The 16,758-nt window shown below is 39.5% G+C and overlaps 1 protein-coding gene across 1 annotated transcript in view; it reads left to right on the top strand.

Annotated features, from left to right (window-relative positions):
- ADAMTS5 (ADAM metallopeptidase with thrombospondin type 1 motif 5) overlaps window positions 1–8,140 on the top strand; it is a 43,736-nt gene extending 35,596 nt beyond the window's left edge. Inside the window, exons 7-8 of the mRNA XM_035017537.1 lie at window positions 1,629–1,804; window positions 6,315–8,140. Of these exons, the coding sequence (XP_034873428.1) occupies window positions 1,629–1,804; window positions 6,315–6,882 (744 nt within the window). The 3' untranslated portion in view covers window positions 6,883–8,140. The remainder of the gene's footprint in view (window positions 1–1,628; window positions 1,805–6,314) is intronic.
- Window positions 8,141–16,758: the final 8,618 nt, after the last annotated feature.

The raw sequence follows: 16,758 nt of genomic DNA, 5'->3' as shown, positions 1-16,758 counted from the left end.
AATGTCCCTATAGTTATAGACGTTATAATATATGCACATGAAATTATCCCTGATTTTTCACAGGAAAGCATTTTTAACACTTTTATTTCTCACAATCAGTGTTATGCAGCAATTTAAAATACTGTTTATCTAATTTGTAAGCAGGTGCTACATTTCAAATCACCTCTGAAAGGGGCCTTCAGATTTGTATGAAATATGACAGAAAAATAAGTTAACGTCCAACTTACGCAATTTTTAAAATACTTTTTTTATTGCAAGATAATACATTTTCATTTAAAAGATATGACAAAGAATAAGAGCAGAAATATCACCTGGCAGTGCCGCCATCTGAAGAGCTGTGAGCCTGTTGGACACCCTACTTTAGTTCACACACATACACACACTCACATACTTACACGCATATGAAAAGAATTGTATATACACAGATACAAAACACATCGGTTTATTTACATATACGACTACGTATGTTATTTATATATACTCACATGCACAAACCACAGGGTCCATATATGTATATGTACTCTTTTATAACTAGCTTTTTAAGTATATACTGATTCCTTTACTCAAAATATATTCAGTGTCTCCCACTAAGTACTTCCCTCTGAGTTCCCCAGACTCTTTCTCCACTAATTTGTTGGTCTCTATTTCAGCATCTGACAGTTCAGCCCGTGATAGGGAATGCTTTCCAGCCATTAACAAGGTTCTGAATGTCAAGTTCAGATTCTCAAATGTATTACTATAGTAACCGTTATGTCCCAAAGAGGGATCTCGGTGATCTTGAGCCTGCTCATTTTCTGCTCTCCATACAAGTGACAAGTCCCCCAGGCTAAGCGAAATGATTGCTTCTATCGATGTAGAAAGGCAAGAGCGTACCAGGGGGCTGTGCTCTGCATGCAGAAAGCAAGGTGAATACCTTGGGTCTCCTGGCGTATTTGGAATTAAGCTCAAGGGAGAAAAGGCATAACCCAGATTTATCCCGGATCTGCTACTGCCCAGACATCAAGGATTTTTCAGTTAGATACTCTGGGGCAGGGGCGCCTGGGTGGCTCAGATGATTAGGCGTCTGCCTTCGGCTCAGGTCATGATCCCAGGGTTCTGGGATCGAGCCCCGTATTGGGATCCCAGTTAGGTGGGGAGCCTGCTTCTCCCTCTCCTTCACTGCTCCCCCTGCTTGTGCTCTCTCGATCTGTCAAAGAAATAAATCTAAAAAAAAAAAAAAAATCGGGCGCCTGGGTGGCTCAGTCGGTTAAGCGACTGCCTTCGGCTCGGGTCATGATCCTGGAGTCCCGGGATCGAGTCCCGCATCGGGCTCCCTGCTCGGCACGGAGTCTGCTTCTCCCTCTGACCCTCCTCCCTCTCATGTGCTCTCTCTCATTCTCTCTCTCTCTCGCAAATAAATAAATAAATAAATAAATCTTTTTAAAAAATAAATAAATAAAAAATAAAAAATCTTAGAAAAACAAAAAAGATACTCAGGGCACTATGGTTTGGGGTTGGTCGTCTATTTTCCGATGCACTGTCCCAGTCAAACACAAAACTCCACGTGTTAGAACTTGCTGTTTTACCATGGACACCAAGTACCTGTGCACAGATACCTTCCCGCCGCTCACGGGGTCCTTGTTATGCAGGTGGCGGATGGGACTGAATGCAGGCCGTACAGTAACTCCGTGTGCGTCCGGGGCAAGTGCGTCCGCACTGGCTGTGACGGTGTCATCGGCTCGAAGCTGCAGTATGACAAGTGTGCCGTGTGTGGGGGGGACAACTCCAGTTGCACAAAGGTGGTCGGGACTTTCAGTAAAAAAAGGTAAGGTGATAAATCGTTGCCCTGACAGGAATCCAACAAAGCTTTAGACTTGCGCGACTGAAGAAGGGGCCTCGTGTCACGTCACAAGCTGTCTGCGGGAGGTGGCCCAGCATGGCCCTAGTAACGTATCATGCATTGAGAACCAAGGTGGGGCGGGGGGGTTGGCGGGAGAGAAAGTTCTGGTTGCAGAGTGCAAACTCTCAGCCCCTCTGGAAGCAGGTACACTGCAGTGGCTCTGAGGTCAAGATCTTGCAGCGTGCAAACACTGAAAAGAAAAAGGCTGTGACTGGGGCACCTGGGTGGCTCGGTCGGTTAAGCGTCTGCCTTCGGCTCAGGTCATGATCTTGAGGTCCTGGGATCGAGCCCCGCATCGGGCTCCCTGCTCGGCGGGAAGCCTGCTTCTCCCTTTGTGTACACTCTCTTTCTCTCTCTGAAATAAATAAATAAAAATCTTTAAAAAGAAAAAAGAAAAAAGCTGTGACATCCCCACTAGCAATCTTTGGCAGATCTGTTATTCCTGAAACATCATTTAGGGAAGGATGGCCAGTTTCCATCATAATTATTTCGTTTTACAGACAAATGTTGACTAGGCTGTATTTTTCTTGAGGAGACATCTCTCATTGCAAAATATAAGTTAGTGGCAGGGGTGTAGACGATAATATCATTTTATAATGACCTCTCCTGGTTTGTATCTACTGTATAAAGAATATACATACAGTAATGTCTGCTTCTTCTTATGGGCCTTGATTATGCTTTCATTTTAAATATGTAAGTTTATAAAGTACCAGTTTCTGGAATTAAATATTTTTTGCCCAAGTGCAAGTGAGGGGAGGGGCAAAGGAAGAGAATCTTCAAGCAGACTCCCCACGGAGCCTGACCCAGCGCTCCACATGGGGCGCGATCCCATGACCCATGAGATCATGCCCTGAGTCGAAACCAAGAATCGGTCACTTAACTGAATGAGCCACTCAGGCACCCTTGGCATTAAATATTATGTTATCAGTGAGGATGAGGGAGCCAGCTAAAGTGTCTGCTGGAATGCAGGATTGTCTTTTTTCTTCACCAAACCACTCTTATGCTGAGTGGTGTTGGTCCAGCACCCCCATATTCTTGATGTATGTGTTATGTTGTCTTTAACTGGAGGGTAATATGCAAACCATATTAACAGTAAGGATTTATTAAGACAATCTCATGCCATGTTATTGTGGAAAACTGGAAATTATCCTTGATATAATAAAAAAATGGTATGGCTGAAGAATTTATTCTGAGTTTAAATATGCATTACTAATCCTATTTTCTAGTGATTTAGCAATTATTCATCCAATTGTATTGAGCTATCTTTATAAAATACCCCACAAGTCGATCATATACTGCATTTTTATATATTGCAAATATGCAAGACACCTTAGAAATGATGAAGTCTGCCTTATTGTTTTACAAATGAAGAAACTGGGACTCTGAAAGTTTAGGGCTTATCTAATTTTGCATAGCTGATGAATGCCAAAGCAAAGGCTATACCTTAGGTCATAAGAAGGAAAAAAAAAAAAAAACAAGGAAAGGAAGGAAGAGGAAGAAATTCAGGAATCAAATAGGAAATAAAATACCTTATGTACTAATAAAATGTTCTGTATATTCTTCCTACATAAACTTATAAGCCATAAAAAGTGGCTGTTTATTTATTAAAAATAAATACTAAATTTGGCATTTTGTTTTTTGGATTGGCAACCAATATCTGCACATGTGTTGTCCCATAAAAAGATGAAGGAATTCCTGATAGTGACAAGCAGTGGGCAACCTGATAGCTTGCAAATGGATTTGACCAAGATTATATTATGTGGTACAAATGATCTGTTTAACTTTTCCAAATAAATTACCTTGGCCTACTGTGATGTATAAAAAAGGACATTGATCTTGGAGCTGAGATCTTTGTAATCGAGATCTGTATGATCTCTCAAGAGTCACTTCATTTTTTTTTTTTTACTATCAGAATTCTTGAGAGTCGAATGGAATTAATAGTAATTTTCTTGCAAGTTAATATTGCTGTGAGGATCCAGTGAGATCATGCATATTAAAATATTTCATCGGAGCGCCTGGGTGGCTCAGTTGGTTAAGCGACTGCCTTCGCCCAGGTCATGATCCTGGGGTCCTAGGGTCGAGTGAGTGCCGCATCGGGCTCCCTGCTCAGCGGGGAGTCTGCTTCTCCCTCTGACCCTCCTCCCTCCCATGCTCTCTGTCTCTCATTCTCTTTCTCACAAATAAATAAATAAATAAATAACAAAATCTTAGGAAAAAAAATATTTCTTCCAGCTCAAACCTCTTCACGAATATGACCCTACCTTAATTCACCCCTCTCTCAGTGTTCTTCATCTCAGTATGTGGCAACTCAGTCCTTCCATTGCTCAGTACCAGAACAAGAGAATCCTATTTTACCAAGGCACTAAGAGATCAAGGCACCAGTCCTCCCACTGACGGTTGCCTTATGAAGCTCAGCCTGAAGACCCCTGCAGTGGATTCTCATGAATCTGAGACAGATTCTCAGGAATAAGGATAGAAAAAAAGCTCTCCTACCTGATTCCCTTACCCTGCATTCTTTATTTGCTTTACACTGTGATAGGTATCATTTAAACTCTGAATATAACCGGAACATATTTTCATGTAACTGTCAGAAAGTATGACTGGCAGAGGTAAGGGGTGGGGGGGATATTGGGAAAGGAGTAAACTAGGAGTAAGGGGCCATGGCTTTTGAGCCTAGCACTGCCACTGGATCTAGAGTGCACTTGTTCAAATACTTTAATATACCTCCACTTCATATGTTTTCTATGTAAGACGAGATACTCTCTCCAACATCCCTCCTGGTTTTGTTCGAAGCCACTGTAGGTTTGCATATGACCTCTTGCTATTAGATACTTAAAAAAAAAAAAAAAAAAAAAGTCCTGTAACAAATCCTAATCCAAAATGTCTTACAAAACTAAAAATAATGAGTCACGTTGACTGGATAAGCAATATCATCTCTCCCAACTCAATAAGAAACTCTGACACCTGTGTGGCCATAAGTCTGTCCAATAGATGCTCAGTAGACAGTGGGCTTCCCTGGGGAGGAGCCTCCCCTCTAATTTAGAGGGAATGGCTGGGCAGGGAAAATACACTTGGGTTTTCAGGGTATGAATCAGTTGCCCTATCACCTCTAAACCTGAATAAGAATTTTAACAGTAGATAATTAAATTTCACACACATCAAACTTCACAATTTATTTATTTATATTCAAATAGCTAAGAAAGCAAAACATGTGGTGACCTTATTATAAACTTGCTTATAGAGGCAAAGAGTTTCACAAATGACTCCTTACTGGTATAGTCCCTTGGCACTTAATTAGCATTTCTGTCCTAGCCTTTTTCAAAAGCTGTGATCAGTACTAGAGGTATCAATGCCTTTGCCCATTTTCCTGAGCAGATGATGGCTCATTAGAGACCTACTTTATTTGTCACCCATCATATAAGCTCACTCAATCTATCATAATGTTCATGGGCACGAAGTATCTGAGGAAATTTGCTATGGCATTAAAGATTCATTTTTTTTTTTCTTTTGATGATACTGGTAAGCTATGGTTACCCACTTACAGAATTTTATATTTCATGTGTGTTCTGCTCAAGAAATCCAGTGTTCTAGTAGAAATAGAAGCAGAGCTTCTACTCCGTCTCTAGTTCAACAGTTAAATCCATGGTTCCCCAACTACTCTGCACATTTGGAACAACTCCCAAAGTCCTGCTGCCTCTGCCCCATCCTGACAGATGGGATTTAATTGGCCTGGGGTCTGGGGATTTAAATTTTTAAAAGATCTCCACATGATTTTAATATGCAAATGAGTTTGAGACATTAATTTAAAGCTTTCTATGAGATTGAGGGCAGATTTTTGTTTGTGTTTACATATATCCCATTTTGTGCCGGAACGATAGGATTTGATAAGGATGTTGTAATGTTAAATAAAGCTGGCATACATTTTTTAAAAAAGGCAGGTTGCTAACATCATCCTAATTTTGAACATCGTAATAAAAATGTATACAATATCATAGTCTAATTGTAATTCTATTTTGTTATAAGAAAACTAATCTTTGAAGCCAATTTTTTTTTTTTTAAGATTTTATTTATTTATTTGACAGCGAGAGAGAGAGCACAAGCGGGGAGTGGCAGGCAGAGGCAGAGGGAGAAGCAGGCTCCCCGCAGAGCAGGGGGAGCCTGATGTGGGACTCAATCCCAGGACCCTGGGATCATGACCTGAGCTGAAGGCAGTCGCTTAACCAACTGAGCCACCCAGGCGCCCTGAAGCTAATTTTAAATGAATCTCTTAACTACATTAAAACTTTGTGTTAAGATAAAGACTTTTAGAGAACTTTGATTTGTTTATCCATTTATTAAGTGTTTACTTATTTTTTCCTTCTCTCTCTCTGTCTCTCTGTCTCTCTCTCTTCTCTCTCTCTCCCCCTCTCTCCTCTGGGGACATTTTTGCTTCCAGTAAGGGTTACACTGACGTGGTGAGGATCCCCGAAGGGGCAACCCACATAAAAGTTCGACAGTTCAAAGCCAAAGACCAGACTCGATTCACTGCCTACTTAGCCTTGAAGAAGAAAAACGGTGAGTACCTCATCAATGGGAAGTACATGATCTCCACCTCAGAAACCATCATCGACATCAATGGAACCGTCATGAACTACAGCGGCTGGAGCCATAGAGACGACTTCTTGCACGGGATGGGCTACTCAGCCACGAAGGAAATTCTCATAGTGCAGATTCTTGCAACCGATCCAACTAAAGCGTTAGATGTCCGTTACAGTTTTTTTGTTCCCAAGAAGTCCACCCCAAAAGTCAACTCTGTCACCGGCCACGGCAGCAATAAAGTGGGCTCGCCCAGTCCACGGCTGCAGTGGGTGACGGGCCCGTGGCTTGCCTGTTCTCGAACCTGTGACATGGGCTGGCACACCAGGACCGTGCAGTGCCAGGACGCCAACCGCAAGTTAGCGAAGGGATGCCTTCTCTCTCAGAGGCCTTCCGCGTTTAAGCAATGTTTACTCAAGAAATGTTAGCCTGTGGTGATGAGGTTCTGCAGAGATAACTGGGCGTCTCATCACGGAGCAGTCTTGGCCAATGGGGGTGATCCGTCGTGGTGAACGAGAGGTCTACCTAAAGCACAGAAAGTCACACTTCGATGGCATTGTCAACAGGAGTCTAATTATGGGCAGAATCTGCTCTCGGTGACCAAAGGAAGATGTACACTGTTCCGTGTGAACAGTGGTGACCTTGGAATCTAAGAAACACTTGGGAGTTATTGAACATCCCCTGGGCTACAAGAATGAAAAAACACTGATGAATGTAGAATCAGGGGACATTTGAAGATGGCAGAACACCAGTCTCCCTTGTCACCTACCTCTTCTAGAATGTCTTCAGAGGCATCATAATCATTATCATCCACAATACACAGTAGCTTATTTTTACTGTTTGTAAATACATTCTCCCTTGATAAGTCACTTTATATCACTTGGTTCTATTAAAAATATGTGTGTGTGTGTGTGTATACAGAACACACACACACACACACATATATTTCTATAAAAAATGTTTGACCAAAGTAGGTCTGCAGCTATTTCAACTTTTTCTAGTTTCCAGAAAGAGCTGTGGATGTTTTACTGGAAATGAAGAACTTGCTGCAGTTTTAATAGGATTTTGCATACTTTCAGACTACAGGAGATCAAATTTTAGTCAAAAACCATTTTTGACAGCAAGCATCTTCTGAGAAATTCTAAGAAGAAAAAGGATCTCAGTGTATCTAGTCATTTAAATACATACACGGGTCCATTTCCTTAAACTTTTGACTGCCTGCATTTTTTCAGGCAGCCAGGCGAACTGAGGCATAATTAGGATGTAGAAATAGTGTTTGCGTGTGTGTATGTTATGAGTATTCAAGAGTCTGAAAACTAGTTTCTCACCCTAAAAACTAGTTTCCTCATGTTAGAATTTAAAAGGAAAAAAAAAAGACCATATTTCACCATAGTCTCGATTTATATTCTCACACCACTTTCCCCGTTCGGAAGCTTTCATCTGATACCTTATATTGTCTAATATTCATACGAAACACACTGCAGAGAGTTTTCTGTTCGCATCCAAAACCTTCAACACTGGTATACCTCTTACCAGCAAGCCTTTAAAATGTGTTTGTTTTTGCTTGTCTGTCTAAGGGTTCTGTAAGACCTGCAATGTTTTGTACTTCTTGTTGACTTAGTTTGATAGGAGTATTAAAGATCACTTTGTAGTTGGCCACATCTAGACGTGGTTATCATTAATGTGGCTCAAGCAGAAAAAAAGTAGTGGTTAGTATTAATAAGACTGTTTCCACACCGTACAGGCAATAATTCTTTGCATTTTCTTTTTAAATCCAAGTATACTGATAGTGTACTTAAGATTTTTCCCAATTGGAAAGCATTTGGTTGTACCCCTAAGTGTTTGAGTGATGAAATGTGATGATTTTTGAGAAGTTTGTTGCTTCTATTTCTGTAGTCTGTCTAGGTAGGTTGTTAAGTTCGGTTATTAGATATGGAAAAGTTTTACAATCACATGCATAAAAATCCTTTTTTAAACAGTAAACTGCACCCCTCCACCCCATAGCTCAGAAAATCCAAGGTGTTCAATTTCATTGGAATTTTTTTCTTTATGAAATATTACAAAGCCAACTGTTTGTTATAAAATTTTATAATAATCGTACCAAATGTGCCTACTCTTAAAGATTTGCATATAAAGATGTTAGGGGACCATTGTTTGAGTTCCCTTAAGCTCACAAGAGTTTATTTTTATTAGAAGATATTTTTAATATAAAAGAATTAATGTAATTGATCTAGCTATATCACATTCATTTCAGTGGGAGAGAAGAATGGATGTCTCACTGTTTTAAATATTTTCTTAGGAAATTACTTGGTAAAACAGATAATTGTTCTACAAAACTGATAATCATCCTTTGGCTTTTCATAGACGGTCTTTCCTTTAGACGTGGTCATTTATTCTTTAAAGAATTTTTTTTTTTATTTATTCATTTGAGACAGAGAGATACAGAGAGAGAGAGAGTAGGAGCAGTGGGGAGAGGCAGAGGGAGAGGGAGACGTAGACTCCCCGCTAAGCAGGGAGCCTGATGCGGGGCTCGATCCCAGGACCCTGAGATCATGACCTGAGCCGAAGGCAGACGCTTAACGACTGAGCCACCCAGGCGCCCCAACGTGGTCATTTATTCTTAATAAATTATTCATTAGGGAAATGAGGCCCATATAGAACTTTTGGCCTCCATACATTTGATGGAGGTCACCAGATAAAAGAGAGAGGGAAGGAAGCTAGTCAAATCAGTCAGAAGAAAAATTTTAAATTACATCAACTATTTGACTATTCCAAGAGAATTAATAGTGAGGCCGACATTACTTTTTCCCAATTTTTGAAATAATTTTAATCAATTCTGATAAAGTTTATTTTTATCTTTTGTGGCTATATTCACAGCAACGTTAAGAAATAACTGAAGGGCAAACATGCTTGTCTCCTACTCTGCTCCTCTATACCGTATGCATAGAGGTTTTTTAGCACGAACTATCATTATTTTTCCCCCATATAAAGAAGTTTTATACTTCTCAATGAAACAACTCTAGAGAACTTAAAAGGAATAAACCACTATTCCATGCTTTTAAGGAGTTTTCTTTAGTTTTTTCATATGAGTATTGATAGATTGACTGAGGAATGTATGTCTATCTAAACTCCTGAGAAAAACGATATAGACTAGAAACTGAAATTCAGAGAAATGGAGTGTTCAGTAGATATAAGGAATGATAAAGGGAAAATCCTCCATAATGAAATCTAGTTCAGTCCAGTTGAATGTTGGACTATTCATTTCACCTTTCCAGACTTGCATCGTGAAAAAAGAGTCTGCGATTCATGATGCTGAGGCTCCTTCCTTAGGGAAAAAAAAAAAAAAATTTTGTCTGAAAATGCTCAGGTTAGTTAAGAATCTAATCCCACAAAACAAAACACTCCAGATTAAGTTTCACTGAATAAAGGGAGCCCAGAAGAAAACAGCATTTCTTTCTTCTGGAACAGAAAAGGCCAAATTAAGCCCTGCCTTGTTGTTTAAAGGTTTAAGGGTGTTATTTTGATCTATTCAGTCAATTCAACTTCCTTTGCCTTCCTGTGGAAACAGTTTTATCCCATTAAACTAAGAATTAAGGGATTTATCACAAACAAAAATAAAGTTGCAGCACTGAAAAAAAAAAGTAATTTATTGTTTTTGCGACTGGTATGTGAATTTGTGTGATAAAAATATTTATTCTTATTTAACAAAAATATGTGCAAATTCTATATTTAAAATGTTTTGCTGTTGTCCTACTTTTAATTTATGCTTCATGTTTGTGTATAAAGTACACTTTGTGAGTTTACATAATATACAACACTGGTTGCTTTCGTATTTTTTTACAGAAGGCTTTCTGCGTGAAACAGGCATATATGTATATGTTCTCCACGTATCCTTATTCTGATAATACACTTTTCCTTTCTAAGGAAGTTTTAAATTTAATCTTTCTTAACTAGTAGTGTTCATTACTTGTAGTTACACTAATCGGTCTTTTGGGTTTCATTAATACTAATTCTTCCAAGTCACAGATAAGAAAAACACTTATTCAAGCAACTAAGGTCTAAGTTCCAAACTTGGTGTAGATAGCTGGAAGCTTCCCATAGAAGCTAAGACACAGTTGAGAATCAGGTCCATTCATTTCACTGATAAACCTGGACAAGGAGCTGTTGATGTATTATATGAAATTTGTGTACACATAACTTCCCAAGAGACACTGATGATAATAAAACCAAATATTGTCCTTTGCTGCTTTAAAAACACTCTTTAAAAGTTAAAATCATTTAGTCTCTAGTATTGGTAGGATTCGATAGGGAGAGTAAACAAATTGAATTTAAGTTTTTCAAATATTAGTAGTCATGGGTAGTTCTACGGCTATGGGGTCTCCATTGATAGAGTGTGACTTTGTACTCTACTAATGAATCTCATGGAGTGCAAACAGGACTTGGGACAAGCAGGGACACCTTTGATCACATCAGCTTGCCTCTGACTAGGATTTCAGTCTGGTCACAGCAATAAAGCAAAGCACCCTTGGATATACAATTGACCAGATCAATCTCTGGTTCTGACATTTCCCCCCTTGACTCCTTCCTTAGTAACAAGGTCATTGTAATGGTTTAGGTGAGCACAACAACCAGATTCAATGAAGTCCAGAACCCGTGTATGACTTAGAGTTCACTTTTTTTGTGAAATAAGATTGAAATTAATAATGGCCGAATTTTGCTAATAGTTTATGGCTGAGGATTGGGGACTATTACTAATCTATTTATAATTAAACTTGAGGCGATAAAAATCCCTTATATTTTTAACATTTCAAAGTTAATAAATGAATAACCGTGAGTACAGAAATGATCATCCAAAGTTATAGAACCAAGGTCAGGGTCAAGGTAATCTATTACTTAGACACACAAAAAGGAACTCGTGTATTTTCTCTATCATTTTTCTTATTTGCCAACAACCTGTAGTTTTAGACTATCAAACAGGTAGATCAGTTTAGCTAATTAGTCCACTGAAAAAAAAAATCTTCCTAATAATCTCCCTGCCAGCATGAACTAGAGAAATACTTCTCAAGTTATAGGATCACGAAACGTATCAGTCTATAATGTATAATTATCTTCTAGTCCATTAACATATGGGAACATATTGAAATAAGAACCGATTGCATTAGTGAGACAAAAATGCAAATATACATGATGTTCAGATCACAAAAGTATTCGATCTGCCAAATGTCTTTCTGGTGCAATGATACCATAATTCTCAATGCAGATTTTGTGGGGAAAAAAAATAACAGAACATGTTGTTAGAAGTTGTTGGTTTTAAAAGAGACCAAGACTGAAATGTACATATTAGTTAACCCAGTTAATTGCACCTTCTTAATACAGTAGCACTTTAGCAGTAACTTGGCTACCTGTGGTTCTGATCCTGGAGCTCCACCAACTGGTCCATGTGGACTGTTGGAGGTCAAATGAAAAACCAAATGGCCCATCATCTTAAGGCATGGCCACATCAGAGTGATCCAAAGTCTAACACTGTGAGGAAAACTGTGATTTGTAAATAAAGCAGCATTCTTTTTTCTTTTTTCATTTTCTTTTAGCACATCCAATGAACAACCGTAATTTTTATCAAGGTGCTAATATCTTCAGTGATCAACTGTCAAGTGTGGGATTTCTGAGTTACCATTTTATTCTGCATGATTTTTCAATTTGCAAAAGAGAACTCAGTTTTGGGTCAAGGCAGGGCACAACTTGATACTCCCTGTTTGGGAAGTTGCATCGAGTGGTCAGTCTGCTCAGCAGGGTTCAATGACATAAGCTATAGGTACATCAAAGATTTTTAAGGTGACATCAAAACTTGACAAGCGTCAGGCTAGAGGAACAGACTTTCAGAGGAGTCAGGTTTCATCACTTACTAAGCCCTCGGTGTTCCTTTCAAATCTACCTTTCAAAAGAACTTGTTTGTTTCCTGTATACAAACTTGTGTGTATATTTAGCCTGACTCTTTTTAGCTTTGCGATATTTTATGTCCATTGTAAACACTTGGCTACTACTTCTTGGTCTTTTCTTTAGCAATCCACAGCATATTAGAAGCACTTCAACCCAGACTGAGTATAGGAGAATAGAAGAATAGAATAGGAGATCATGTGTGGGACTTTGTGAGACTAGACTTTGGATTAAGAAAAATACATTGTCTCTGGATGGTGTTTTTGGGTTACACACTCGGGCATGACATAAACGTAGGAGTTGACAAATACTGCTTACATTTTAGTATGATGTATGAGCAGAAATCATACGCATGCTTTGTAAATAGACCGCAGGTAACTAAACAGATTGCAGAAATGTATTTAATTTGATGTAACCAGTGGCACAAATATTTGATTCCTATAGTAGAGTCTGTGAGTAAAAACAGGTGATCAACCTAAGTGGGTACAACTGCCATTTTTAAATCTTGAAACATGTTTTCAAGGTAGAGTAAAATATTGAAGATTGACATGTTGTTGTATATAAGCAGTAAAATGTAAACTGCTTACTATCTTCAACTTTTCAGAAGTGATGGTATTTTTCCATAAATGTTAATGCAGTTGAAAAACCAAAATCTTGGGAAACTAAGACGGGTCTTGTTTAAAATGTCTCTTCAGTTTTGGCAAATTTTGAACCTGAATCGACTATTGAAAGCATTACTGTGTCTTGTAGCCTGCATTCCACGACAGCTCTGTTATTCAGGAAAACTACTTGAACTGAGTCGTTTGGGACGTATACTGTAATATTTTTCATTGAGGAACAATATCCTATTTTGTAAAGCATTTCCCTATGTGTGACTTTAAACTGTAAAATTAAACATTGGCTTTGTGGTTTCAGTGGGCATAATAAATGTTAATTGTAAACTAGGTTAAAGTATGTACTGCATATAATATGTTTTAGAGTTGGAAGCTATTGTCCATTTATTTTTAATTTTCCCATAACAACAGTAGGACCAAGCCAGGACTTAAGGAAGGCCTAGGCTCCTCTGTAATTTCTACCATTCTTCTTCGGTTTGGCATAGACAATTCATACTTCTTCTACATTGGTTACAGGACTTTGGACTTACTGTTTTAAGTTCTTCTTATCAGACTGTCACCCCCCTAAAGTCTGTCTAGTGTTGAAATTCTGGTGTTAAATTAGGAACAGCAAGCACCACAAGCTACCTGCTTCATTTTTACTTTTTTAAAGATAAACTTACGCCACATAAAAAATGAGTCAATACTAACGCATGCCTGGAGATTCAAAAAGAGTTGGCATTCATTCACTAGCAAAAGCCTATTCATTTGGTAACAAATTTATGGCATTAAGGTTCCGAAGGACATTGATTCCTTCTAAACCTGAACTCTTTACTGTTTAGTGTACATTGCAAACATGGAATTTCTCCCTCATATCGAATAATATTTCAGAACTCTTGTGCTTTAAATTCCCTTCTTAGTAGGATATATAGATTTTGAAGAAGTAATTCTAAACACCTAAACTTTTAAAAGATGGCCTAGAAACTTAGTCATCATCATAATACTGCTAAGATCAGTTGACCATGTCTTTGGGTCACGCCCTGTATTAGCCATCTCACAAACTTTCCCCCACATGTTTCTCCCCACGACCAGTATGAGGTTGGTCTTAAGATCCCGATATTGCAGATGACGATCATGTTGTATGACTGTTAATGATGACCTAGTTGTTACCAAGTGTCAGGCATTGTGATAAGCACTTTAGGTTTTTATTATCAATTTCTAGCTCCTTGAAGCACTGAGAGTCTTCAATCTGCATGGAATGTGAGTCTGAGGGGGCGACCGTGCGGTGAATGGAGGACTGTGAGATTGGAGACATGTGGGGGGCGTTTCGATGGCCCAATGTGCAGTGGGCCCCCTGAGTAAATGCAAGAGCAGTCCTGAAATTCCAATAAAAACAGCAAGGGAACTATGGAGAATCAGAGAAGCAGCGAGAAGAGAGGCAAGTGCTCAGAGTGTACAAAGGACTGTTGTTTTAGGAGAGAGGAGAAGAATTCGACTTAGAAAACTAGCAAATTGCTGGGAAGAGTTTTTTTAAAAAATCGGTATTTAACCTTGCAAACTCCTTCACAGCTCATAATGAGCTGGTTCAGACAAGGTCAAAGGCATAAAAATGGTCCTGAGGGGAGCTTTGAGATTAGGAGAGTGAACAAAATGGTTAGAAATGGCACTACAGACACGGGAAAGGCCCAATCATCTCTAATTCCTAGATTCCCTGAGAATCTTTTTTGAGGTCTTATTGTTTTGGCTGTTCAATTAAACTCATGTTTTCCCACAGAATGAATGATCACCTGTCTAAATGCAGACACAAGCAAGGGGCTGTAACTTCCTTTTCTCTCTTCCCCCACCATGTCCATCTCACAGGTGAAAAGAATCAAATCTCAGGATGATCAACTATCCGGGCTGTTCCTGGAAATGGAGAAAGATACAAAGCAGGTCCAGGACCTCATCTGACATGAATTCATAACGTTTGCTATAATATTGATTTTTCTTTTCACTTCTAGATGCCCGTAGCATCTTGTCTCCCTATTTCAGCCTTCGTCAGGGTTTGCCTTGAACTGGAGCTACAGACCTTTTGTTGTGCTTATTCATTATTGAAGGCATCTCAGTCTTGGGGAGCAGGAAAGTGTATTCCTTAATCACTTGGAAGTAGACTCATTCCAAAAACAGCGGCTGAACTAGTTTTAGGTTAACCGAATTCTTCCATCTACAAAAGTGTTGGCGGCTGTTAACCTACTCAACTTTTACGTATGTCTGGTACCTACCAGGCATTGTAAGAATGTACCTAGATTGTTCCTTTGCTCTTGAGCCTCTTTACTATCTCTTTGCCTCCTCAAAGGTGTTTGTTTTCTTTCACTCCTTAGATCTTCATTGCATTGTTTTAGGCGCGGTTTCAAGATGAGAGCCCAGACTTTAGAGCTGGGTAGGACTGGGCAGAAGATAAGACTCAAGAGTCTACACAGGTGGAACCCAGAGGAGGTGCCTGGAGCCATGACTGCAGTGGGCATGCCAGACAGGATATTAGTGTCCAGGAACAAACAACAGAGATCCCTTCCCTCCAGATTATGCAAGAACAGCTTCTTCTTAGCTGCTCCACTGCTATCCCCCTAGTCCAAGCTATCAACGTTTTCTACCCTGAACAACAGTAAATGCCTCCTAATCGGGCCTCCTGCTTCCTATGGCACAGCCAGAATGATCACAGAAAATCATGAGTCAGATCAGTTAGCTTCTTTGCTAAAAATTCTCCGATACCTTCCTACCTTACCCAAAGTACAAAACACGCCTTTCCATGGCCTTCAAAGTCTCCAGGGATCCATTGCCTGCCTTCTACCTGACTTTCCCTCCTAGTTCCCCTACCCTGGTGCATCACTCCAGCTGCTGTTCCTTACCGTACCAAGCATGAACTCCATCCAGAGCCTTTTGCCTAAAACATTTTGTCCCAGAGAAACACTTGTTTCTTCCCTCCCTTCAAGTCTCTGCTTAAATGGTACCTCTCAGAGAGGCCATCCCTGACCACCCTAAGTCCAATAGAACCATTCCTCCTTCATTTTTCCTCATGGTCTTTATCAACACTTGAAATTGCATTATGTAATCATTGCATATGTCTGCTATTGTTATACATACATTTATATGTGTACATACTTTGAGGGCACTCTTTGTTCTTTTCACTGCCATATCATCACTTCTAGGAAGATGCCTGGCATATAATAAGTACTCAATAAGTCCTTGTTGAATGGAGGAATGAAGAATGGATGAATGAATAGATGGCAATCCAGGTCAATAATCATCATCGGGGGCTGCAGGAAACTGTCAATGGAGTTGAAGTGAGTGGGCAAAATATGGTAATGGAAATATTTTAAACAGGTCACACTGACATTATAGACAAAAGGAAGCCAATTTTGGCCAGGGAATCAGAGAAGCCAGGGTAGATGGGTGGTAGCAAGCACTCAGCTCCTTGATTCTGAGACAAATCTTTAATTCCTGAGATGATAGGTTGTAGAAGGAAGAATACTAAAGATATCCCTCCATAATTCCCATCCCTTGTTTATTCAATCAAACACTAATGCAGGTACTGATGTGAAAGGATTTTGCAGACAGAATTAACGTTACCAACCCACAAACCCTAAAGTCGGTGACTATTCTGGATTCACCGGGAGGCCTGTTGTAATCACCAGTCAAGGAAATGCAGAGTCTAGAAGCTGAGAACAACCCACACAGGGACTTCAGTTCTACCACTGCGGGGCATGGGATTCAAGCAACAACATGAAGAAGCTGGCAATC

The sequence above is a fragment of the Mirounga leonina genome, unplaced genomic scaffold, assembly GCF_011800145.1.
Source record: "Mirounga leonina isolate KUSES-001 unplaced genomic scaffold, KU_Mleo_1.0 Mir_172, whole genome shotgun sequence".
Classification (NCBI taxonomy): domain Eukaryota; kingdom Metazoa; phylum Chordata; class Mammalia; order Carnivora; family Phocidae; genus Mirounga; species Mirounga leonina.
The sequence above is the reverse complement of the archived record's forward strand: the minus strand, read 5'-3'. Positions and strand labels throughout refer to the sequence as shown.